The sequence below is a fragment of the Hermetia illucens genome, chromosome 4 (genome assembly GCF_905115235.1).
Source record: "Hermetia illucens chromosome 4, iHerIll2.2.curated.20191125, whole genome shotgun sequence".
In the NCBI taxonomy this organism is placed as follows: Eukaryota; Metazoa; Arthropoda; class Insecta; order Diptera; family Stratiomyidae; genus Hermetia; species Hermetia illucens.
Genome location: NC_051852.1, coordinates 161,567,227 through 161,594,738, shown reverse-complemented (window position 1 = coordinate 161,594,738; position 27,512 = coordinate 161,567,227). Strand labels below are relative to the sequence as shown.

Here is a 27,512-nt window from a genome sequence, read left to right as displayed (position 1 = left end):
TCAAAGCAATCAAAGATTCATTGACATCTTAAACCTACATCTAAGACTATTTTCGGATCTAGTATCTGCCGTTAGGTTTAGAATGAGTTCTGCTTAAGACCCCTAGTGGCATGGTAATCATCAACTACTCATTTGCATACTTTGTTTTCCTCAACTGATTAGTGGGTTGTCTCTTGTCTGGCTCTGGGTTTCCATATTTTTTATAACCTGTTACACTATTAAACTCCATTTTAATGCAGCGTTGATTGCCAAGGTTTTTTGCAAACCATTGGTTGTCATACCCATTATCTTCGTTTTGGAAATTACGTTGATAACCAGGCCAGGAGAGACCATACCAAATTTCCCGGAATTCCGAAAATATACACTCAAGTGTGGGTCATTTTCCAAGCAGCTGTAAGACGTTCCAGCTTAGCTTTTATGCTTTATTGAACGATCGGCTCGTGATTACTGCTAACGATAATAAATAGAAGCCACAGCTTTTGACTACTTTAAAGCATCTTTTGTGACCACTGGTCAGTCGACGTTCGACTGTAGCTCTATCAGTTCGGTGGAGTTTTCGACTACTGAACAAATCGACCCCCTACATATATAAGAAGTGTGTTGATCCCCAAGAGTTTATTTAGTGGTAAGTCAAGAATTTTTCTGTTTAAGGCTTAAGGAAATTTGTTTATACAGGAATTGATTTTTAAATTAGTTTTTTTGTACGAGCTCGCTGCGTGTCTCGCGGAAATTTGAAATTCTAACGAATCCATCTAATTGGATGGCGAACAATGGCAAGTGAATATCATTAACAGTTTACATAGAAACATGTATAGGTCTATGATTACGAGTGACTATGTGTAGTTGATTGGCCGTCTCGACCCGGTGGTTTTACTCGTTATTTGTTTCAAGTGCGCTGCATGGTACTGGTGAATATTCTTAGCGATTTTTTCTTGAAATCATATTAAATATTCAACTGAGAACTGGTTTATCAAGAAAAGAGAGTTAACAAGAAGACGGTGTAAGGCATAATTCGAATATTTCTTATTAAGCTGCCTGTTTGCCTGGCTCTGAGCTAGGGGTCTGCCATATTAGCCTTGAGGTTGGCAATTCAAATCCAGTCTTTATACAAGTTTGCCAGAGCAAGTTGAAGGTGAATAATATTATTTGCTTTTGTTTATAATTACGCTGAAGTATGAAGTGTTGTTTTCTCAACTCGATTTATACCTAAAATAAATTTTAAAAATTTTGGGTTTTTTTTGTGTCTAGTGCGATGGTGATGTTGAATATTAAACTCAAATCACGAAGTACTGAATGTCGTAATCAAATCTGTTAATGTATTTTCGGTATGAGACATATGCACTAACGCAATAAAAAAAAATAATATAAAAATATTTAACCTTGGTTCCGGTTGCGCCTTTCAGGTTATTCATAAAAGCAACTCCGGTCTTTCTAGATCCTTACTTCAGTGCAATCTTCCTCAGAGTGTTCCGTTCAAACAAATCTAGCCTTCTTTTGTGGATGTTTTTTTATATAAAAATTTTTATAATTCGAGTGCTCTTTACCTTTGAACTATCTCATCGCTGGTTCTGATAACACAGACATAGAATCTATCTCTCTTAACATTCATTTTCTATAAGAAAGCGAGGAGACCTATCATTGGGAGTATCAAATAAAGTGCCTTGATTAATACTTCTGAAAAACGACCCCTTGATCTTTCTGTGGAAAAAAACAAACCGGGGATCTAGGGAGACGATCTTACAGTGGTAATAAGATTTATGTTATTTAGCCATTTAGTGGAGATAGTTTGTTACTATGAATGTGAAGCAATTTTTTCGAAATTTTGAGAGATACCAGCTGTAACGGGCGTTATTTTTAGAAAAATTTATTTATTTTTTTCTGATTTGACGTATGTAAGAGAAACACATTTTGTCTGTCTGTTTTAATAGATGTGGAAAGCATCAAAACCCACAGTGTGGAACTTCAACCCACTAAAACTCCTACTCCTCCTTCATCCGCTATGCTGGCAGACTATCTAGAGACATTAAATCGTTGGGGGGGGGGGGTTAATGCCCTACTGACTTCTAGTTTAGTTTATTTTAATGGGAGGAGCCGCAGTTCCGAGCACTCAGGCCTTTGTTAGGTCTATTGAACTATCCCCATAAATCAGCTATTCAATAGTTTCCCGCTTACGGCATTCGCAGGCTGGTAGGTAGGGGGTAGAGGTAGGTATCAGTGGCCGCTCCGAGGAGCCCAATTAGCGCTTAGGTGCGCCGTTTTGATGCCACAAACTCCCAAGACCGTGACTGTTGTTATGGGAGCAGGGAGGCAGAGTCCAGCCTGCTCGGATCTTCAGAGCCAGCCCGTAGCATTCACGAAGGAAAGCAGCTCTCCCACCCTGCACCTAGAAATCTCTCTGAGGTCCCCAAAGAATGGTTTACCCAGTGTCCGCAGCCTGACTTTAGCCAGAACTGAGCAATCGCAGAGAAATGCGCAATGCGAGTTGTAGGGTATGCCGAGTCTAGCGACATGGTCCCCTATGGGCCAGTGCCCCGTGCAGACCGCCGTAATCTTGAATGCATTTGCACGCTTCTGGCTATGTTATAAGCAGGCTGAATTTTTCTTGACTTGGCACAGCTCGTAAGCCTTCGCCGTCTTAGGCCCGCGGCTGGTAGGTAGTATGAGTAGACTCGGCCCCCGACAGCCGCCAGCGGAACACCAACTGTTTTCGCCGAGGGAATGCCAAGAGCAGAGCCTTGCCTGGCCAATTCGTCAGCCCGCTCATTCCCCTCTATGCTCCTATGCCCGGGAACCCAGAGGAGAGTGACCTTGAGCGTGCCCCCCAGACGGTTGAGCGCGTCTCTGCACTGCCCCACCAGCCGGGAAGATGTCGTCGTTGAGTACAAGGCCTTGATGGCCGCTTGGCTGTCGGTCAGAATGGCTATGTTGTGCTTGGGGCTCGAATCACGCTCTAGCCATCGACAGACTTCCAATATCGCCAGTAGTTTCGCCTGGAATACACTGGCGAAGCCTGGGAGACCATACGACTTGGATACACCGTGTGTATTATAGAAAACCCCCGCGCCGACTCCATAGGCCATTTTTGATCCGTCCGTAAAGAATACTGTGTCATAGTCTTGCAACACGCCGCCGGTCTTCCACTTTGCCCTGGTTGGAAAGTCCACAGCAAATTTTCTCGTGGAGTTCAGCTTGCGTGTGACATAGTCCGTGGGGGATGCCCAGATTTGTCGAGGTATTTCATCTAGGATGTTGCTGTGGTCGTAGGATTTCGCAGCCCAGCATCCGGACTCACGTAGTCTGACGGCACTGCACGCTGCAACATATTTAATGTGGAGATGTAAGGCGAGGAGATGCAGGAGTACATTGAGAGCATCTGCCGGGCAGGACTGCAGAGCCCCAGTAGCACCTACACACGCGGTTCTTTGAATCCTATTAACCTTCGTTCTATTGTATTTTTTTTTCAAAGCCTGCCACCATACAATAGAGCTGTGCGTTAGGATTGGACGCACTACAGCGGTGTATATCCAGAGAACCATCCTCGGCCTTATCCTTGTCTTGGTGGTGAATAGCTTGAGTTGGTTTTGGAAACATCATCAAGTCGTCGGCATACACCACCACCTTCATCTCGCTGCTGTCCAATGTACGTAAAATTTTGTCCATTACTATTAACCAGAGCATCGGTGAGATGGCGCCACCCTGGGGCGTGCCTCTGTTCACAGCTCTGGTCAAGTGGTTGCCTTCCAGATCCAACTGGATTATCCTGGTACTCAACATGCGTAAGATACCTCTCCAATCCAATACCGGTCAAGGCTTCCTTGATGGCATTGGTACTGACGTTGTTAAAAGCTCCCTCTATATCCAAGAAGGCAGCAAGGGTATACTGCTTGTACTGCAGCGACCGCTCAACCGTGCCAATTACCTCGTGGAGGGCGGTTTCTGTGGATTTTCCTTTGAGGTAGGCATGCTGGGACTTAGAGAAAGGTGTTCTTTCCATAATCGTCCTTAAGTGAATGTCCAGGACGCGTTCTAGGGTCTTCAGCACGAAAGAGGTTAGGCTGATTGGTCGAAAGTCCTTCGCGGACTCATGACCGCGCCTGCCCGCTTTCGGTATGAAAACCACTCGTGCGCGCCTCCAGGACTGCGGAGACTTGTATGCGGAGAAGCTGTTTATAGCCCAGCTGATCCTATCCTCGCTAATTATCGATTTGATAGTCTCGCACAGCTGGGGTTGCCGCAAACCGTCCAAGCAAGGTTCTGCCTCACAGTCCTTCCGGTTGAACCAGCAGCTCCAAGGTTTCGCTAGAAGATTCCGTCCAGGAGCCTTCCGACTTTCTAAGGAAGGATGGGCTCTTATGTTCCTTGGACAGAATCTCACTGAGCCTCGCGGGTTCACTAGTGCTTTCGACGCTCTGACAATAGTCCAGCCAACAATTCGAAAAGACTCATGGCCATTTATCGAACATTCTTTTCATTTGATGAATACCACAGACTATGTCTTTTCAAAGGCGAATCTGAAAACCATACGATCGACTGACATCAGAACTACCGGATGTCTGTCAAGGAATTTCCAGCTGGACGTATGATAGGGTGTCTTTCCAGGCTCCAATGGTATCAAGTCCATATCTGTTGTTCGCTGTTTTCCGTTTCACCTCCAAATTAATGGAGGGTATATTTGGAATAGCTTCGAGTGCCGCAATCGGCGTACTTCTCATTGCTCTAGTAATATCTAGGCAATCGAGCCGCTGAATCTGTGTGAGTAGCTTTCTGCAGTTAACGAAGTTCAATCTCGGCAACCAGACGATGCACGCATCAATCAAAATGGATTTTATTATGGATGTCTATATCCAATGAATCCGTTTTGGTGAAAGTCCCCAGTCTGTGAGGTTATATATTGTCTTCTATTTGTAGTCAAGCCTAAAATTGATAGACCAATAGCTTACTCCAAAGCTAAGTAGCTTTGTGCTGATGAAGGGGATAAGTTGCTCCCAAAATATATATCTACACTGTAAAATAAAAATTGTAGTCTGGAGTAAGCTACTGGTCTATCAACTCCAGTCTGTGTCTGCGTCGTACCATCGAAATGCGCTGCCCTGACACTTCCTCAAACGAGCAACTTGGTCGGCGCACAGAACTGGCACTCGTGCGCACTGTGTTTGGAAGTAGAAGTGGAACTCCAGATTGCACTGTTTCTGGATAGGTCACACTTCAACGAGGGGCGGCATGCATGCATTGCGGTCTACACCCTGTAGTGGAATCCACTCTCCCAAGATGGCCGATGATCGCCCAAAGGCCACTTGGCGCAAAACAAAAGAAGAGGAGTGCGAGCATGTCGGGAAGGGGGGGGGAAGCTGAAGTACATTTCAGGTGACCGCGAATGATGGCGCGTAGGTGTGGTTGACGCGCTATACCCCACTAAGGGGTGAGTGGCAACCATATATGTCTAAGGAGGGTAGCGCGTAGCTGCCCCACTTGACGTTCCTAGTGAACATAACTAGTCCAGTCATCCTAGCGTTCACCGTGAGCCCATTGCGGGGGCACCAACTGCGAACTTCAGAATCTGACTTCTTTGGCTTTCATCGAAAGTTATTCACACGCCAGTTGTGATCATCTGGGTTGTGTTTTCAACTCCACCAATGGATTTGATGCGTCTCCCGGGGAACGTGACTCGGGCGCTCTATTTTATATGTTACCAAATCTGTCTTCCGCGAATTCCTAAATGGAGTGGCTGGAGGTAGATCCCCATGCCCATTACGAAATCAATGCGTCTGTGATCCAAGAGTGTGATACCGTGTGATAGTCTCCACTTCCCGACAAGAGCCGCAAAGTCAGGGGATGCTGCCGTGATATGGATGACTTCTCGCCTGACCACGTCGAAGAAAGATATCTGCAGATCGGTTCTTACTAGATACTTTAATAGTCTCAATCCTCTTGCATTGATGTTGAAAATTCGCCAACATATGTGGTGAGCGTTGATTAACATCCTGCTATGACCTCTATGCCTTTACTTTTGCCATATTGGATAGCTCTGATGAATGTTCACTGGGAACTTCTTAGGTAGATAACCTATTGACTTTTTATGGATAGTTTGGCCGTTGTGGTGTCGCCATCACATAGGTCGTTAATCAAATTAGCTTGGAGGGCTTTTGCGACTACCATGCAGAAGCGGGGTCGATCACTTCCATTGGCGTACAACTGGTACGAATAACGGAGGTTTAGGTCCTTGGCAGGTATTATTCCGACGACTGATAAGTGCAGTCGCCGTTTTACATTGCTGTGAATTTATTTGAGAAATATGGCACCTCATCTACCCTTCAGATGAAGATGCCATGGGCTCAACGTCCCCTTCAATGGTTTTAGGAGCCGACACTTGTAAAGTGACAGTCCCTAACCCATAATAGAGCCGACAGCCCGTTTGTTCCCGAACCTTCTTAATATCTGATTCGGGAACGCCGATAGTAAAGGAAGTTTCCGGCCTATCGGCTCTCTCTCCCCTGTTTTTCTGCCTAGCAGCATCCAAGTGGAGGCGTTGAGGTTATTTTGGACACCAAGTTGTTCCAAAACCTCAGCATTATTACGCTCTTTTTATGGAATCCAAAGTACCAAACCATGATAGTTCAGATACCTTTTTCAGGGTTAGTCGCGCACCCTCCCATATATCGTTGAGGGAGGAGTGGTACTGCCTGAGCCACTTGTTCGTGTTTTCATCTGGAAAGTTTAGCTGTAACGGTATACACCTACCAGCTTCGTTTTCTTAATGCCTTGCGAGGATGCAGTCCTTATAGTTTAGAGGGGTTTCCTCCTAAGCTGTTCGCATTGCTCAGTATCGTAATCAGATGGATTGGTATCGTCATACAAGACCCATCCCTTAGCTTCGATAGCTTTGGCTGCAAATGAAGGCTTAGTCGTTGGTGTCGAGCCTCCTTTGCTGCCTTTTTTGTCGAAGAGTGGGAATTGTCGAGGACTGCTGCTGCTTCGGTTCGCTCTTAGCCGCAGGTACTCCGAATGCTCCTTTCTACACAACTTTGGCACAGTCCGTGGGCTATGATTTGCCCCTAGACGGTTTGCTCAAAAGTTGCTGAGAATAATTCTCAGTCTGGTGCTTTTTCGTAAGCGCTCCAACCTACGAAGCTCCTCCTAAATACAGCTGATGGTGCTTCTAACTGCATTCTACATTTCTTGGAATTCGAGTATTTGTGGAATGATCGTTTCCACTTGTAAGGGTTACGTCAAAAGAAGTTCACGTTGTCCCCCCTCATTTACAAACCTCGGGAAAAGGCTAGTGTGCTCCGGGTTCACGTGTTCGTTTAGATGTTCAGGACGGAAGGGAGAATCGTCATGTCGAAAACAATGCAAATACCTGTGGTATCCACCATGACCAGTAAAAAACAGAGTCAAGTAACAGTGGACATCTCCATCGCTGCACATAATCCTAAGCTCCCTCCCTTTGTGCGAATTGTTCTAACGTTGCGGTCACACCCTGATTGTGCGTGTTCTCTTCTCTCGTCGGCGATCTTCGGTATTATGGTCATTGCGTGCTTTCCAAGTGCAAAATCTCGACTTCTCCTAAGCCGAAAAGTCAATAGGTACCATTCCCGCGACTACGAAAGCTATTTTGTCTGACGTTGTTCGGAATGCGCTAGCGACTCTTAACGCACTCAAAGGATATACTGAAGATAAGACGTGTAGGAGCTTGAATAACTGGTGATGCGTACAGCAAAATGGATGAATACATTTTGGCTAGCAACAGTCCCTTCGGTGGTTTAGGTCCTCCAGTATTGGGCATAATGCCAGTTAACGCTGCTGCAATTTTCCCTGCTTTCTCGCCCACATAGCTCAAGTGTTCCTTGAATGTCAATTGACGATCCAGCACAACGCCAAGGTATTTGATGAGTGGCGTGGCCTCTATTGCATTGCGACCCACACGACTACTGACTGGTTCAGCCTCAGTTTTTTGTTCCTCCAACTCTAATCCATGTGATATCAGTCTATCTTTTATCAGCCTAACCGATGTCTCACATGCCCAGACAACAACCTGGAGGTGTGTGCAATGTCGTCTGCATAGTAAAAAAGGGTAGTTTGCTGTGGGAGTTTGATGCGCAACACATGGTCATACATGATCATACATCATGTTCCAGAGCAATGGGCCCAGGACTGATCCTTGAGGCACTCCACTGGGTACCAAATATACAACTAGGCCTACGTCCGTGTCATAGAAGAGCTTTATATTTACGAAATAGTCCCCGATGATTAGCTGATTATGCGTAGGCACATTCATCTGGCTTAGGGATCTTACTATAATATATGCTGCTATTTCGCTGAGTTGAAAGCATTCCTCAGGTCGAAGGTATGATGGCATAGTATTTTTTGGTGCCGCTCCGCCACCTTATACCTGCAATTGTTTTCTTTGCCAGATTGACTATTGCGTTGATAGCATTCTCTGTCGATTGGGCAGCGTGAAAACTGTATTCTTGTGTGGACATGCTTCCTGTTTCCTCTACAATTGGGACCAGCCTATTGCATATAATGCGCTCCAGCAACTTTCCCATACTATTTTATCATTCTATTAAGGGAAGTTTCACTGCGTCCTTAGAGAACTATTGTACCCCTTTTATTGGTTATAATATTAAAGTATGCCAAGCAAGCCTATAACCGTCAGGAATTTTAAGATGCTCCTTACCTCGAAGTATTTCAGCTTGGCATCTGGTATTAAGTATTCTTCCAGTTGCCTCGAGCTACTTTGCACAAGTGCCGTAAACAGTCGCAGAACGTGTCTAACACAAAACCTGCAAGCAGTACAGTAGGTTCTCCAGGTGATAGTTTAGTAAGTAGTGACCAGTGAGGAGAGGGTGGTTCTTTTTGGTGAAGTTTAAACAGTCCTTTGTGCGCTTTTGTTCGTATTCCCCCATGAGCACTGTGGACCCCGGTAGGCTCGTCTAGTATAGTTCCCCCAGTCGTTCCTCTTCATTTTTTAATGTCATAGCCACGAACCTGTTTCCTATTCCACAGAAGGGCTCTGGGCCGTTTAAAGACGTCCCTGCTCCCTTCCTGGCAACTTCGTCCGCCGCCTCATTCGCAATGCCAATGACGACTTTGTTGAAGTCTTCTACCACTGTTTCCAGCTCCATTTCACTCCAGGTGTCACCGCCTACCTATAGTTGAATTATGCTGTCCTTAGGTGTCTTGTGTAGGAGCCCCAGTTTACTCCTGGAATTCTTTATTACTTCATCAACTTCGGAGTTGTCTTTAATGTCGAATCTGATTATTTTGTGATCCAAAATGGAGGGCTCATCCGACATCATCGAATTTTTGATCAAGCCACTCATCAGATGGTTCTATAGAGCTATGTTTAGTAGTTCTTGCCTGGTATTGGTTCTGAATGTTGACCCTTGCCTACGTTATGTACGAGTATTTCTAACTTATTGCTAAGGATGAAGGAATTAAACAGTAGTACCAGAGCTGAAGTAGTGTCTCCCTCTCACAAAACTTCATCAGCCTAAAGGCTAACTCCGATAGGATCCGGGTGCCGTCTCCTGGGAAGTGTCCTTGTGCCCTGACTGCCTCCTGAGTTCTTCCGCTGGCTTTCAGTGAGACTTGGACAGCCACGACCTTTTCAGTCAGGAACTCTGAAATGCATATATATCTTAAGTTTTGTTTGAGAAGAAGCGCGTGGTTTTTTTACAAGAGGAATTCCAAATTGACTTCGCCCCCCACAGGCTCTCCTTTTCGGTGGGCTGAAGGTCCACTTCCTTGCTCAGTCTCGCCTTTTCTGTTTCTATGATCTTTATGATTCCTTTGGGGATTTCGGTAGACTTTCCTCCCGATGTGTCCTCTGAAGTGTCCTTTCTTGGTTTCTCCCTGTGTGCGTGCACAGGTATACAAATCTGTAATTGATGTGGAAATTTTGTCGTTTGATTGCCTCTAGGGATTGATAATCTATCTCGATCGTGAGGAGTTTGCCTTTGCCCTTCACTTTGCGTCTGACGACTTTTTACACTCGCGTCTGAAAACTATTATTTTGATCAATTGGAAGGCACATAAGATCCCCCTTTGCTTGTGCTGCGGTTTTGAGAAAATAAATTGTCACCCTTCTATACCAAATTTTGGCCCTTTCTCGCCTGGCAATTTAGGGACTATCATTCCAAGCCGTTCCGCAGTGTCTGTCACGCAATCCATCAGTATGCGACCTGTTCGAAAGCGTATTTCGGTGGACAATAACGTCGGACTCTAACCCTCCCACATCTGCCTGATGACAAAATCTTCAATAATTTCCTGCTGCTCATGAGTGAGTATTTACTCGACAAATCTTTTCGGTAGTATGGCAAGTCAAGTGCCCTTGTTCGCACTCCAGTGTTTATGACGGACCTCCTGGTTCCTATCTTCACCCCTGAACTACCCAGCATTTTCCCCATCTTGTGTTCGAGTTTAGGTTTTTTGGAAGCATTTCTTTCCGGGTGGCTAATCTCCGCTGTCTGTTCTGAGCCTTCTTAGGACCTTTTCTGGTTTGAGGCCTTCCTACAGATAACGCAGGTATCGTTTACCATCTGTGCCACTGAGGTCTATCTCCTTTGTGACGTCTGATACCCTGATATCATATGGATTTTTGTTTGTTCCTGTTATTTGAGCGGTAGCCTTTGTCGGTTGCGGTCTTCACAATAGCAATATCGACCTTGGATCCACTGCTTGACTCACCAACTTCTCCCTTCTTGGCTTTAATCACCTGACTTTTAGTGTTTCGCAAGTACATCCACCTGATAGGTTAGGAGGGTCCCATTTGGTTGTTATTTTTGAAATTTTTGTTTTTAAATTGTTCCTTTATTTGATTCCTTAAGTATGGGGTTTAGGAGGTCCGCCGTGCCACAGTCTCAGTAGCACCATAAGGCCATACTCACTCACTGAGGCTACCAAGTATCAGTAAGGTTCCGTTCGAGTACAGTCATTTACCCCAAATCAAACTATCCAATGGGCACCATTCGCATGATACCCAGGATTGGGGCAGGTGTTTTTTTTATTCCTCAGTCTAGATCCGTAGCGGCTAGTTAATAGTAGGACCACCTCGTATACAATGTGGCTATCACCATCCACTAATGGTTTTGGTAGTTGTCCCATGCTTAACTCCCTGTTTCTATGGTTGCTGATCAAGACCGTCCCCGTCTTTTTTTCTGCTCGGCCATCTTGAGCCATGTTTTTATCATGCAGATGGTCTTAATAGTGCAAATTTCGACATTTTCAGGTTATTTCGTGATGACAATTGTGCTGAATTATCTATAAACGTACTTTGACATGGACGGTATGCCAAATCTATTATTTCACAAAAGAAACGCGGCATTGAACCTTGTGTCATTTCTGCTCTGAGGGTGCATACTTCGGGTCTCTCATTTGCATCGTACCAAAGTGTCTTTTTATAAAGACAATTGTAGATTACCTAAGTCAATAAGCTTGTAATCTCTCCGCAGTTGTTGTAGGTGACCCTTTTTATCATGATCTCTCTCTTCTCGTAGGGTAGGCCTCCCGATTGTTTATTGGGTTTCGGTAGCAAATCTAGTCTTTCCTTTTTACACTTAGCGGGAAAAACTCCATCCAATCAAGGTATGCCTAAAAAATGTTTAAACCAGATAGGTATGGTCGTAACGGTTGACAGGCGACCAGGCACGTCCTGGTATATGTCATCGTTCAAACAGGCAGGGCATATCTCGTCTTCTTTTACCTTAGACGCTATCTTTATAGGCTTTCTGAGCAGGGTCTTTCTTACCCGTTTAGCCCAATTACTTTACGTATTACATCCTGTCAGGCCTGATTTTGGGCTAGTATAATCACAATATCGCTCAAAGATTTTGTCGTTATACAGGTGCCGAAATCGTAGGCCGTAGGTGTGGCCTTTTCTTTTAAATTTTTTGGCATCCTTCTGTCCTGTCGTAGTACTGGTGCATAGATCTGAGATATCGTTTGAGGGATACCCGTTTTCTGAGCTTTTAAGGGCCCAGAGGATTTTTAGTTTGTCAACGTCAAAAGTTCGAACCGGCTCTGCGGGTAAATCATCGCTTCAGTACGCTTTCCTGAGTTCGGTGCATGTGGTTTAGCAGATATCTTCTTTCGTTGATATATTGTTGGTCCTAAGCTAATCAAAGATTTGATTTTGGCACGCTAAATACTTTGGTCCTCCTTCCCAATTAGTCTTACAAAATACATGGGTAAAACGATGAGGACTATTTGGGTAGTAGGGGAAGAATCCTTTTATTCCTCCTTAATTCGGATGGTACAGAGTAATGAGTAATGTCTTCTCTTAGTCTCAAGGACACGACTCTTTTTGGCATGACTTTATCCCATGTTCTTAAAGAAAAATCAGAAAACACGTTTTCCTTTCCAATGGCTTCGCATCTTTTTTAGGGTACACGAACCGTTGTTGGAAACTTTATTTTTTCAATTATTTTTTTTCTGATTTCTTCAAATGGAATTGTTATGTAACTCCTACACTAACCGCGGCGCGTGATGACTTCATTTATGCTTTTTGAAAATATCCTTGTGATTTCCACCGTATTTAAACCGATTTTCTTACTAAGTACTGTATGTTTGACTTCTGCCAACTTTATCTGTGTTTTTATCGGCTCGAAAACGTGTATGAAGGCTTCGAATGAAATCTTTTCCAATGGAGAGTCATAAATTTAATTTCTTGGCTTGAAAAGAAGATTTCAAAGCGTCAGACGGTTGAAGTTAAAAGTTTTTCATATTTCAATTCAATGAAATGCTAATTTTGTGGGTAAGCAAAACTTGGGGATTTCGATTTTCTTGGAAAACGCTAATAATTGTTCAATGGCTGGGGATTCTGCCAAGAGGTTTTATGTATTTATATTGCTATTCACGTACATTTGTAAATTAATTATTATTTATGGACGGAATTAGTGGCGCGGTACTCGAGTTGCTGCCCAGGGAATTTATTTGTAATCTTTAAATATATATATATATAGCGCTACAGTCTCTTGTCGGCCCTTGACCTCTTGAATTTTTGGTCTTTACTCTTCTTGATCAAGCCACTGTTCCCTCCCTTTTCCGGGTATTCCAAGTGGTCGTTTGCCTTTCAGAACTTGAAAAGGCGCCTGGAAATTTTTTGACATTCATGCGCTCTACACGCTCTACATTTCAATATGGGTGCTCAATATGGTCAGCTCACTCTAGCTTCATCACCTTTCTTCTATACGCGGTGTACGTAACTGCGGTTTTCTCCTCTTCTCTGCCTTTTTTGATCATGGAGTTGACCGCATCCCAATCTTCTTTACGTCCTACCATTCTCGGTATCATCACCTCTGCTAGATTCCTCCTTTCTTCCACAAATCTTGGACAGTGAAAGAATGCTTGCTCTGGGTCCTCTGGGACTCCACCACAATTGGGATAGTCGGGTGAGGTGTCCAGTTTAAACCTGTACAGGTACTGGCGATATCTTCCGTGCTTCGTGAGAAACTGGGTGAGATTATAATTAATCAGCAAGGATGAGCTTGTGATTCCACCGACCCTTTCCCGAAAATTCCCATTGCCCTTGCCATTTATTTAAGGATCTCTCTCAGCGCTCTTCGTCTACGTTAAGGAGGAGATTGGCTTTGCATTGTATATGTTCGCCATATTATCTGCCAAGATGTCAATTCCCAGGATGACAAATGCTGCATCATCTGAGACAATCCTGAAGGCAGAGGATACCCCCAGAGCTGTCCGCCTGTCTACTGCATTCAGTTTTTTTAGTGTCAACTGACATCCACCAAACCTTCCTCCAAATTGGGGTCGCATAGAGCATGGTTTTTAGGTCACCACCCTGGCTATAAGCAATCTAGAGGTATACCGTGGCCCCCACGTTCGGCATCATGGTTGCCAGGGCCATATTTGCAGCGGATGATTGGTCGCAAATATACTACACGTGTTACCTATAACTGAACTTCCTGTCTATTACCTACCTCAAGTATTTGATGATCGGGTTACAGGAGTAATTTCCCTTCCGTGCTTAGTGATGAGGACTGCTTCCGACTAGAGCTCTGTAGCCAACCCTTAACAGCACTGACTGCCTCGCCTGAGTAAAACTCAGCACCTTCAAGATGCTTTGCGACAACCACCAGCGCTATGTCGTCAGCGTAACCCACAACGGTAGCTTTCTCCGGGAGGGGAAAATTAAGTACACCCTTATACCCACAGTAGTGGGCCCAATATGGAGCCCTGTGGGGCACCCGCGGAAACAACGCACTCCTGGGGTGTCATACCAGAGCCGTCTTTCTGCTAAATAACTATCAAAGATAGCAGAGATATAGGCGGGAATACCAACCTTCGCTAGGGATTTGCGTATTAGATTCCAATTGGCCGAACTGAATGCATTTTTCACGTCCAGGGTTACTACCACGCAATATTTGCTGGTACTACCCTTTTCGTGAATTGCATTTTCGGCCAAAGCAGTAACTAATTTGTTGGCGTCAATGGTTGATCTGGCTTTACCGAACCCATCATGCCGATCGGAAAGGCCTCCTTGGCTTCCAAAATCAGGAGTAATTTGTGAGCGGGTAATCGTTCTAACACTTTTTCTCCAGCGCTCAGAAGACATATGGGTCTGTTTGAGCATGATTCACCTGGAGGTTTACCAGGATTAGGCAGAAGAGGTAAACGTTGCCTCTTCCATGCCGCTGGAAATACCCCTTCGGACCAGCACGCTTTGAATAAGTCAGCGAACATGTCCGGTCTGGAGTATATTTTATGCGGCACTCCGTTCAGGCTTTATTGCCCCCTATTCTACTGCTGATCTCCAGCAGCTCGTCTCCGGTGACTGGCGGAACTGCCATCACACATTCAGAGGTCGTTGGAATGGATGGGTGGTTTTTAGCAAGAAAGTAGGACACGTGATGAATGTGTGGATAACGAGTTTGAGGGTTTTGGGCGCTGCCTTCTAGGCGCACTGTTTTGGCTTCTGATCGACTCTACTTACCGTCCTCTGAGCCGCTCTTCTAGCTCGCTGATGGCAGGCTGATCGAAGGCCGGCCAGTTCGCATTCCACCAGTAGTTTGGTCTTCTACTGGGGAATGGCCATCTTCTAGGCATGGACGCGTCACATGCTTTGGCAATGCATTGCGCCAAATGGTAAGCTTTTTCCGTAGAGGCGCCTGCGTTATCAGGTTTGTCTAACCATACCTCTATGGAGGTCTGCTCATCCAAAGCTTTTGCAGACCAGCCAGAATTTTTCCTCGGTTTTGGGCATCATAGTTCTTTGCGCTGAGGATCCAGACACACCTCAAAGAGGATTGCCTGGTGATCGCTGTGGGTATAGCGTTCGCTGACGCATCAGGAAATACCACGCGCCAGCGCAGAGCTGACAAAGGTCAGGTCTACAACCGAGTACGACTCTCCCTTCTGAGGTGGTAAATGCTTCGGGATCAGTTTCCCTGCATAGGTCTCGGATATAGATAGATTGTGCTCTACGAGATGGAGGGCTCTTTGTAGTGACGTTGATGAGCGAACATTTACCGTGGTTCTTTGTAGATTCCGCAAAATGAAGGTTCTGTCTCCCCTCCTGTTTTTTAGGACCATTTTAAGCTCTTGTCCTTCAGAGATTTTAGTAGTTGCGGGACATTAATGTAATGTGCTGGAATTGGAGGAACATTTCTTTTTTCGGCTTTGAAATGCGACAAGTAGGTAGGCACCTTACATCAACCTGCCACTTTTTTAGTATTTTTCCACCGGCACACGAAATTGAATGGGTGGTCTTGTTGTTCATCCTCGATGACCTCAAGAATATCTTCTCCGCTTTTGATGTCTCCTTTGAATCACTTGCAGGCCACGATGGATGGGATGACGAAGTCGCTGTTGGCGTGGCTCCGAAGTCCGCTGGTGCTTCCGTTGAATGCAGACGACATCTAAATATTGGTACAGGTTTGCACTTGGTGTTTTCCCTAATTACTTCTAATGCGGCGATATACCTGAAGGCTCGAAACATGGTTCATGCATGCTAATACAGCGATGCAAAGTTGTATATATCGGTCAGCAATGGAGAGCCATAAAAAGTGTGTAGAGATCTTGATATGTCAACGCGTATCGCCTGCATGTGCGGACGAAGCTGCCAGCGCTAGATTGCTGTGCCTTCACATCACCCTGCCCCCGCTGTGAAAGCGTTGGGCCGAAGACGTTTAGTTCTTAAAACGAACTAGATAGCGTGATTTACGATCGTGGCGAGTCTTTGTGGTCGAATCAACTTGCTCGACAGGACCGACGCCGAAGGCGTTGTCCAATGGAAAAGTTCCTACCAGATCGATGTTGATGTCCAGGATTCGCTTATTTGGCTTGTCTTATCTGTACACTGATGACTTGGTGTGATATTCAACTTTGTTTGCTGTCAGTCTAGGCAATCACGGAAAAACGCATTGATATATTTGTTCATCTCGGTTCAGAACTCGCTAGCATTGTTATGAGCTTCTGATTGGATTATATGCCTGGGTATGCAGGTCTTCGGAGGACGCGCATTACCGGTGGTCGAAACTGGCATATAATGCTCTGTGACCACGCCCTTCAATGGCATAGATGAACCGGGAACTTGTTGCTTCCTCTACTCAAGTGGTTTACCGTCACCCGGAAGCAGGGTTTAGATCACATCGTTATCTTGCTGACCTGAAGGGAGAGCGGAAAAATTGAGAGTAACCATGGAGCTTACCCTTGAAAGATAGCCTACCATAGAGTTGTCTACGCCAGGGGTATGACAGATGTCGACATTGAACTAGGAAATATAGTCCAGTTGACGTCATTGTAGTGGGCTTACTTTCTCAGGGAGCTGTCGAAAGCAAATTGCAGAGTCTTGTGGACCGAAAATATAGTGAAGGCTCTACTTAAAAGCATGTGCTGAAAATGGTATCCCGAGGAGTTCCCTGTCGTAGGTGTTTACTTCTACTGGGATCTTGAGAGTTTTCTTGAGAAAATTCCATGTGGCATCGTCGGGTCTTTATTAGTTTGCTCCGCGCCAATTTTAATGTCAGATGCACTCTAAGGGACCTAAGGGACCTCTAAAGGAACAAGTAACTCTGATAAGGGTATCAATCCGGTAGTTGATACTAGATGTCTGGGAAATTGAACTTTTCTTTGCCCGAATTGACATTTACCGAGGTTTGGTGCTAGTCCATACTCTTTAAGTCGGTGAAAGTGTCAACAATGTCAAACGAATTTGAATAATCCGAATGATGTAATAATCGCCATTTTGGGGATATCGTCTGGTTTTGCAAGAAGGTTTTGTATAGGTTCAGCACAACATACAGTCATTCCATGCTAAGAGGCCGTGCAGTCTTGTCAAGAATTGACTGGGATCCAGATCCGAAGTCGTTCAAACGTGAAGCGCACGATGGTCTCCACACGGTCACCAAGCACCATTTGCTTCCCGTACGATATGTAAGGGACTGTAGGTGGAAGCCTGCGCGTTTTAGGGCAGACTGTGGTACTTTTCGTCAGCATAAACCGTAAGTGTCGGGCACATGATGGAGGAGCCTTGAGAACCTTGAGTAAATTTTATCAAATCCGAAACTCAGTTAAGAACAATTGTTGGCATGCGAGTCTTTAAATATTTACGTGATAATTTAAAGGAAAATTATTTCATGTTGAAAATAGGGCGGCTTTAGTAAATTTGCTAATTGTGGTATTTTGCGAACCAAATTTTTCAATTTTACAACTTACAGTCATAGTTTCACGAAGTTAAACTTCACCTTCTAAAGTTATCTTTTTCGATTTCAGCATCATCAATATGCGTGCTTTCTTGGTTTTCGCTCTCATTGCCGTTTCTTCGGTGTATTGCGCTCCTCAATCTCCTCCAAGCGGCAGTTTAACCGATCTAATAGATTCGGTTTTTGGTAACAACAAAAACGGCCCAGGACCTGCACCAGGACCAGCACCAGGATCAGGACCAGCACCGGGGCCGGGACCTGCACCTGGTTCTGGTCCAGATACTTTCCCACAAGTTTCTGGCTGTCCAGCAGGATCAGAATGTGTCGCTCACTATCTTTGCAAGGGTAGCAACGTCATCAGAGATGGTGTTGGCATCATTGATATCCGTTTCGATGGTGAAACTCCACAGCAGTGCGCTAACTATTTGGAAGAGTGCTGTCAAGTAACTCAAACGGTGAGTATGCTAGCGGTGTCAGATTATGGGTTCTGTCGTGGAAAATTCATCTTTAAAAACTAAGTCTCCCGGCTCTCATCGCTTTATCATAATGTTAATTTCATTCTCAGACAACTGATCCCATCATTCATCCCATACCAACACCAGATGGTTGCGGTTACAGAAATGTTGATGGAGTTGGCTTCAAGATTACTGGTGATAAGGATAACGAGACCCAGTACGGAGAGTTTCCATGGATGGTTGCTATTTTGAAGGAAGAAAAAGCTGCTGATCAGACTTTAAATATTTACCAGTGTGGCGGGTCACTAATCCACCCTAACGTTGTGCTGACTGCTGCTCATTGTGTATTTGGCAAACCTGCTGATATCCTTAAAATCCGAGCTGGCGAATGGGACACTCAGACCAAAAATGAATTGTTCCCTCATCAAGACAGAGGTGTAGCTGAAGTTATTACCCACGAACATTACAACAAGGGAGCGTTGTTCAACGATATCGCCTTGCTTATCCTGAAGAGCCCAGTGGAACTTGCTGAGAACGTCAAAACTGTCTGCTTGCCACCTGCAAATACCAATTTTGATTTGTCACGATGCATCGCCACCGGGTGGGGTAAGGACGTTTTTGGTCAAGTTGGCAAGTATCAAGTAATTTTGAAGAAGATCGATTTGCCGGTTGTGCCAAGGGACCAATGTCAGGCTTCTCTGCGTAACACTCGTTTGGGCAAACACTTCGAATTGCATCGTTCCTTCTTGTGCGCTGGTGGAGAATTGGGTAAGGATACCTGCAAAGGAGACGGTGGTTCACCTTTAGTTTGTCCAATTCCTGGTAAACGTGAACAATATTATCAAGCTGGTATCGTTGCATGGGGTATCGGGTGTGGTGATGAGATTCCTGGAGTATATGCCAGCATTCCAGAATTGAGAAGTTGGTTAGATGAACAGCTGGCGTATCAGAGAGTTGACAATAAATTCTATACTGCTTAAATTTAAGTGAGATCTGTGTAACGAAATGTTAGACACAAAATTGATGATTTTTAATAAAATATGTTTGAAAAGAGAAGTGTTTTCCTTCATTCAATTTCATCGTCGGCAAGGAAAGGGACAAGCTGTTCCTGAAATAATGGCATATGCAGGGTCGGGATTCTCTTTTTAGTCAGGATGACTACTTCGGTTTTTTTCCAGTGCAAGGTTGAAACTATGGGTATTCATCCATCCGCTTACCCGTCGCATCAATATGACGAGTCTGCTTTACGCCTGTTCGACAGTGCGTCCAGCAACAAGCCCCGTGACATCACCTGCATAACCGACCAGGCGCAACTCTTCTGGCATGTCGAGTTTAAGTAGATTATTACAGGTAGCGTTCCAGAGGTCCGGTCCTAGGATGGATCCCTGTGCTACCCCCGACATGACCTCCATCCTCCTCTGACCCTTAAGTGTTTCATAGGACAGGGAGCGGTTCCTCAGATAGTCCCTCAATATCCGTAAGAGATAGACCGACACGTGGAAAGTATTGTCTAGTGTGCCTAGAATGTCTTTCCATCTTTCGGAATTAAAGGCGTTTCTGATGTCAAGCGTTACGAGGAGCACCACCCGTTGAATTCGGCGACTATGTGCCTCCGCTCATCGAATGGCATCCACGACTTGCATGACAGCATCAACTGTTTATCTCCCTGCTGTAAAACCAAACTGCTGTGGAGATAAATCTCCTGCAGCGCGTATCGCTTCAGCGAGTCTACTTCTGATGAGCTTTTCGAACACTTTTCCAGCAGTGTAAAGCATATATAGTGGGCGGTATGAAGACGGCAACTCGGGGTCGCCTTTTCCTTTATGGATCAGCGCAAGCCTTACTACCTTCCAACGAGCAAGGAAAGTGCCCTTTTTCAGGCAAGCGTTAAATGCGCCGAGCCGGTGTTGGAATACCAGTTTGAATACCTCTGCTGGAATACCATCGGGTCTTGGCGCCTTCTTGCTTTTCATAGAGAGGACTGCCTGTTCCAACTCTTTTATAGAGAAAGTGTACAGTCCTCCGCGTGTGGAGCGCGCAGGGAATAGTGCCCTTACTATGCGGTCCATCTGCTCTGCCTTAAGTGAACAGGGTTTCCGCAGAGCCCCGATTTTTCGGGTTACCAGTTTGTAACCGAGTCCCCACGGGTCCCCATTTACCCCGTCGACCAGATCCTGCTGGCAGCGACCAAATCCTGCAGGAGCGAATTTTTCTCTTGTTTATTGATCCGCGGAGTCTCCTTCTGGCTGATTTGCACTCTGTCATTATGGTACATGCCTCCTCCCGGTCTCTTACACGTTGTGGCACTCCTTCCGGACCTATGCGATTTCCACCGTTCGTCAATACATAACCACGTCTCGATGCCCTCCTGGGCATGGAGGCTCCGTAGGCCATCGTTATCAGGTTCATAACTGAATTTACGACAGTGTTCGGCTGCAGCACCTCCCGGTGTTCACTTTCGCAACGTTTCATTCACGGAAAGAGCACTGGAGTAGAGCACACCGGGAATTTGTGTCCACCGCTTCGAAGGCAATGTATTGACGGTCACTTGCCAAGAAGTCTTCCAGAACTTGCCACCAGTCCACCAGCGACACCAGTGATTTCGACGCTAGGTTAGGTCTGAAATGCTTCCCTCGCAGCCTGGGCGCCGGATCGTTCGGGGGAATCCGGTGTTTAGAACTACCAGTCCCGTTCTCGCCGCTATTTCCAGAATTCGTTTCCCTCTGGAGTTGGTAAGAGGCATGACCCATTCAGGTGCCCTGCCATTGAAACCAGCCCAACCAGGATCCGCTCATCCGTGCCTAAGATAGCGTTCTCCAAAGTATTAAGCCTGTGTCAAAAGGTAGACACTGAAAAACGTCATCCCTGAACACCGAATTCAGATAAAGCCGTCCCCTCGGCTTCGGGTAAGAACCCTAAGGAGATGCCGTTCCGAATCCATATGGCAGCGGTACCTGATATGTCAGGGTGCCAGCAGTGAACTGCGTTAGCAACTCGTGAGCGGTCGCACTCCGCTGCATATTGATTTGTAGAATGCGAATCATATTGACCGCGTGCGAGCTCTTTCCAATTCTTCTCTGAAGACTGGATACCCGAGCCCGCAACCTTCTCATCATACGCGCCACGGTTCCAGCATAGGACGCAGCTTTTCTTTTCATTGCAGGTGCTCACTTTATGACCTGATTGACCGCTTTTGCGGCATGTTGCCCTTATGTCAGGTTTCCGGCAGGCTGCAGACGTACGCCCATTATCCAAACATCTGTAATATTTGGTTGAGGTGGCCTGGATTGGTATCCTACTCACTACCCAACCAATTCTTATTTTCCCGCTGTCTAGAACCTTCCTCGCGTATTGTTCGGCAACTTCCATCACAGCGAGTTTTTGGCCTTGGGAGTTCGCAGAGGTGATACCAATCCGGGTATTTGTCACTTTCGGACATTCGGGTTTGATGGCCTTCTCTACTTCTTTCTTTTCTGTGAGGCAGTCAAGGTCTCGGATTTCCTGAGAACATGTGGGTTCCAGACTGGAAACCAAAGCTTCCTCTCCCAGAAGTCCTTTGATTGCTTCACAGAAAGTAACTTTATTTGTCTAGTTCGGGCCTAGTTCGACTAGGATTCCACCACCCTTCGTTTTACGAATGGGTTTGATCTCATAACTGAGGACTCCCGCAAAAGTCTTGCCTTCCGTCGGCTTAATGAGTAGAGCTGGTGGTCTAGTCCTCCTTCGTCTCCCCACTTTTTCTTTTGGTACTCTTTCCCGGTGTTCGTCTTAATTTCAGGCAGAGGTTTTTCTGATGACACGGCGTGTTTTTGTCCCTTGTTCCTCTTCGCCTCCTTCTTTTGAACCCTGAAGAGTACCTCAGTGAAGTCTCTTTCAGATGTCCCTTCCTCTTTTCGTTTTTCCCCAGTTCGATCTGCAATAAACTGTCAGCGATCCGTTTGGTACTCGTAGTGTTCTGGAGGAACGTCGCAGATCGCATGCGCTTCTCAACTGCCTCGCATTTCTTAATGAGCCTTTCCTCTTCAGCTTGCGCTAGGGTAGTCGACAACCCTCCCACTTTGCTTATATTCTAAGTCATTTGGTTAGTTTCGGCAGTTTCCACTGTGCCTCTTTCCGCAATTATAGCTCTGCGTGGTAAGGTCTGGGTTTCTGTCTTCGTTGCAGGTGCCGCATCGCTTTCCGATGTCTCATCGGGTATTTCAGCCCTTGTGGCGTTCTTCGTTGGGCGCTGGGGCGAGCGGCGCATATTCGTGCTGCGTATAAACGCAGCCAGCTCATTCCCCATTTTCACTATCTTCTCGTTTGTTTCGTTTTTGTTCGCCATTTACGTTGTTTGCCAGTGCATCGTGTGCAAGCGAGCGGGCCAGAATAGTCAGGAACAGGTCTACCCTTGCAGACAAAGCCCCTACTCCAGTTCCCTGAGGCCTCACCTACGATTACGAGCGCTAATCCGTCCGTCAGTTCCGGGATCAATTCACGCACGGATTAGCGCTCGCTTGGGGCAACGCGGGCTACTAATTCCGGTTCAATGCACACTACCCGACCAGGGTCCCGAAGGGGCTGGCTTCTGAAACACGCCACAACCACCACATTGGCAGAGTTAGGATTACATCACCTCATCGACGTCGATAAGGAGTTGTCGACGGTTCCGGAAACTCCCAGTGTGCCGCGGCGTGTATCGGTCATTAGCAGTTCGCTCTTCACTGAGAAACTTTCTCGAGGCTACTACCTTGGATGCAGGTATTATGTCAACTAGATGGTCAGAACTACTTGTTCAGGCACCTTGGGAACGCCGCTCTCCGTATCGTAAGCGACCGGTTAAGGATCGTTGACGACTTCTGAGGACTGAAGAAATGCTGCCTAGTGTGGAGTGTTGTCAGATCAAGTGAGTCCGGATGCTGGTCATAGCGACATCCTAGACAAAATACCTCTGGGCATTCCCTACAGACTACGCCATACGCAAGCCGAACTTAACGAGAAATTCTGCTGTGGACTTTCCAACCAAGGCAAAATAGAAGACCGACGGCGTGTTGCAAGGCTATGACAAATTATTCTTCACCGACGGATCAAAGATGATCTGTGGAGTCTATGCGGGAGTTTTCTCGGGCAAACATAGTGTATCCAAGTTGTACGGTCTTCCAGGGAAGTTTGCCGATGGCTGGGGCGTGATCCGAGCCCCATACCCTAGAATTCGCATTCCCGAAGCTTCGGAGAAAAGGGAGAAACCCTCAGGCATTTCCTTTGCGATTGCCCAGCTATAGTTAGAGCCAGGCGACGGATATCATCCTTTGAGGACCTCAGAGAGATCTCCAGCTGCAGGCCGGGAGAGCTGCTTCCTTCGTGAATGCTGTGGACTGATCCTAAAGATCTGAGCTGGCTGGACTCTGCTTCCTTGCTCTTATCACAGTGGTTACGGTCTTGGAGTTTGTAGCATCAAAACGGCCACTGATACCTACTTACCTACCAACTAAAGTTAAGGGGATAACATAGTATAGTTCTCACCTCGGGGACAGATTTTCGCGCCACGGTGCTGCACATGGAGTTTGGAAATCAAGGTCGGTTCTTGTACATAACTGAATTTCGGGATTCTATTTTTGATACTCAATTTTGGGTCCCCTGGTTCGTGCCTTCATCCTTGGTCCCTTAGAGATTTACCCTCTCGTGGGCTCAGGTTTAGGTCTCTTAGGAGCATTTCCCTTTTGCAGGCTGATTTTCGCTCCTCAGCACTAAGCACACTAAGATCTCAGGTTAGTCTGGCCTGAGTCTTCTTAAGGGCGTCCTCTAGTTTCAGACTGTCTTTCAGATAGCGCAGATACCATTCAGCACCTGGGTAGGTGCATGCGTTTACGCACAAAGTGTTGGACTCGCGCAACAGCAATTAAACACCTCCCTGTCATCAGAGAACTAGCCTGGAACTGTTTGACACATTTCTTCGGGCTAGCCCTCCCATTTTCCCGGCTTTGGAAGCCTTCAAGTCAGGGAATCCCTTTCACCAACGAGAAGGGAGGGGAGGAAGGGAGGAAGCTGCTGACGAAACTCGTCCCATCGCAGTCGCAAGAGAAAAAGGTGTGTTTAGCGTAGTCTGCACTCCATTGTAGAACACACAATCAGGCGATCGCGCCTTCCCCATCCTGTACAGGTAAGACTGAAAACCTTAATGCCGCTTAGTAGTTCGGTTCAATCACGGGTCTAAATTGTCGATGAGCCCGCCATCTGCCCCTTGGCTCATTTTGCCAGAAGAGTTGCCACTCGGTAAGGGTGCGTTGACGTTCTTCACGACGGTAGATAACTTTGCGCTCATTGGCAAGGAGTGCAACGGGGATCAATTCTATGGTCGCCATCACGGCCGGCTCGGAGACAGTGCGGTAAGCAGATGCCACTCGCAAAGCCCCCCGTCTCTGCATTTGAGCAAGGCGTCTACGATGCACCTCCTTGTCAAGGGCATACCTCCGCGTCATAGAGCAGAACCGACTGCATTGCTCCCTTAAGGAGACGTCTCCTAGAAGATATAGGACCCCCTAACATTCGCCATTAGCCGACTCAAGGCCGCTACTCCAGCTGCAGCACTGTCCGTTGCTTTGATTTGCTCGAAGAAGCTCATTTTCGAGTCGAGCATTAAACCAAGGTATTTAATCGCTGGTCCTATATGGACTCTATAGTCAACCCGCCGATCGATATGGGACGTAGGGTTGGGATTCTCCTTCTGGTTAAGATGACTACTTCGGTTTTTTTCAGCGCAAGGCTGAATCCTTGAGCTTACCCGTTGGATCAATATGCCAAGTCTGCTTTGCGCTTGTCCAATAGTGCGTCCGGTAACAAGTGCCGCAACGTGGTCTGCATAATCGACCAGGCCCGACTCTTCGGGCATATCGAGTCTTAGCAGACTATCGTAGGAAGCGTTCCAGAGGTCAGGCCCTAGGATGGATCCCTGTGCTACTCCCGACGTGATTTCCATCCTCCTCTGGCTCTCTGGCGTCTCATAGAGCAGGGAGTGGTCTTTCAGATCCAGTCCATCTTACGGAATTGAAGGCATTTCTGACATCAAGTGTTATGAGAAGCACTATCCGTCGGGATCGGCGACTGCGTGCCTCGGCTGGATGAACCGCATCTACGACCTCCATTATAGCATCCACTGAGGATCTCCTTGTTTTGAACACGAACTGCCTTGGGGATACGTCTCGCTTCCGCGAGTTTACACTTGATGAGCTTCTCGAGCATTTTCCCGGCCGTGTCAAGTATACACAGTGGTCGATATGCAGACGGGAGTTCCGGGTTTCCTTCACTCTTGCTGATCAGCGCGAGCCCGGCCACTTTCCAGTGACAAGGAAAAATGCCCTCCTTCAAGCAAGCGTTGAAGGCCTCAAGCAGCAATTCTGGCCGTTGGTGGAACACGAGTTTGTAAACTTCCGCCGGGATGCCATAAAGACCTGGCGTCTACTTGGTTTTCATCCAGCTCTCTCATTGTGAAAAGGGGGCAATTGCCGAGTATAGGGGTTAGGAGGTGCGCCTTGCCAGAACTCCCACCGCTAGGATGCTAAAGTCAGGCTTACTCAGTGAGGCGACCAGGTAACAGTAAGGCTCCGTTCGGATGCAGTCAGTTACCTCCGACGGCAAACTATCCAATGGGCACGGTTCGCATAACACCCTGGATTGGGAGAGGTGTTTTTCGACTCCGCGGTCTAGATCCGTAGTGTTTTGTTAATAGTAGGGCTACCTCGTATAGGGTGTGGCTATCACCACTCACTAACGGTCTTGGTAGAAGAGAGGCTTTGCTCCTGAGAGCTATACATTAACTCCATTGAGAGATAGGTCTGCTCACAGAAGGCTGGATTCCAAAGTCGGTTTTTGAACATAACTGAATTTCGGGATTCTATTTTTAACTCTCAGTTCACTGTGACTACTAAGCTAAGATGCGTAATATTTGCTCCATGTCGCAACCGCCTAGCAAGATGAATTTTTCATGGTTACTATATTCCAAGATTATATTTGATAGCAACCTATCGCAGTGACGACTCCAGAGCTTTGATAATCTCAATGGTCCATTCGCGAAGTTTATTCTGTCGAGCGTCGTCGTTATCACTGAAGATTCTCGATATGTTTGTATTTGTGTATATTTTCCGATGATCAACTAATTTTCTATTTTCACTCCAGGATCAGAACATTCATTTTCCTTCTATTCTGCATAACTACTGCTATTCAGACGATTGTCTTCCCAGATTCGAGAGAATATTTTCCCAAAGTAACCAATGAAACATGTGAGGAATGTGAGCCATGTAAAGATAAAGATGGCATGAGTGCGTGCCCTCTTTTCTGTGAAGTATGTAACCACACTGTTGAAGCGGTACGTAAGGGTGTGACAAAGTATTTCACTACTAAAATTACTTTCATATTATTTCAAGTCCACTGAAGCAATCCCAACGGCATGTCCGTGTGGTCACAGAAACAAGGATGACTTCCACAGCAAGTGTCCTAGCGCGGAACCTGGCAAGGCGCAATATGCTGAGTTTCCTTGGATGGTTGCAATCATGGAATCTAACAACAATAAGACCGGGTCTTACGTATGTGGTGGATCGCTGATCAACCCTAAAGTCATTCTGACAGCGGCTCATTGCATTTTTGGTTAACCTGCTGACAGCTTGATGGTTCGTCTTGGCGAATGGGACATGAGATCTTCACGGGAGCCGTTTTTACCTGAGGAAGTTCATGTGCAAGAAGTTGTAACACATGAGCGTTTCGAGAGAAAACGTTTACTCAACGACATTGGACTCCTGCTTCTAACCAAAGAAGTTACCCTGAATGACCAAGTCAATACCGTTTGTTTGCCTCCAGCAAATCTTGCGCTTAACTTGTCAGATTGCACTGCTACCGGCTGGGGTAAACATGCCTACGGGGAAGCTGTAACATATCCTTCCGTTTTGAAAAAAATAAATTTGCCGGTGATTCCAAAGGATCAATGTGAAACTTCGTTACGCTCGCACTTGACTGAATATTTCAAATTGCACAGTTCATTTATTTGTGCTGGAGGTGGCGCAGGTATGGACACCTGTACAGGTGACGGAGGATCTCCATTAGTTTGCCCGGCCGTCGGAAGTGCAGACCAATTCTATCAGGTTGGAATTACGTCTTGGGGCATTAAATGTGAATCTGGATATCCAGGAGTGTACGCCCACGTGGCTAAGTTTCGCAGTTGGATAGATGAGAAATTCGCGGAAAGGGAAATCGAATTTTGTCCTTTGCTATATAAATAATGGAGTAATGTAGAGTGAAGTTGGAAATACATACAAATTGTTAGTGACCTTGTTGTGTTTCAGTCCTAATTTAATATCATAACTCCGTGGAAAGTTTATGTATGTGTTGCTGACAGCTGGTAGCACTGCATCTTTTATAACCTTCACCC

At 46.1% G+C, this 27,512-nt stretch overlaps 1 protein-coding gene across 1 annotated transcript; it reads left to right on the top strand.

The window, feature by feature from the left end:
- Positions 1–902: 902 nt before the first annotated feature.
- Positions 903–27,387, top strand: LOC119654142. The gene is given in 7 exon segments (XM_038059306.1): positions 903–1,132; positions 1,249–1,325; positions 17,731–18,115; positions 18,226–19,092; positions 26,075–26,211; positions 26,267–26,456; positions 26,515–27,387. Coding segments are annotated over 6 exon segments (2,439 nt in total). The 5' UTR covers positions 903–1,132; positions 1,249–1,314; the 3' UTR covers positions 27,364–27,387.
- Positions 27,388–27,512: the final 125 nt, after the last annotated feature.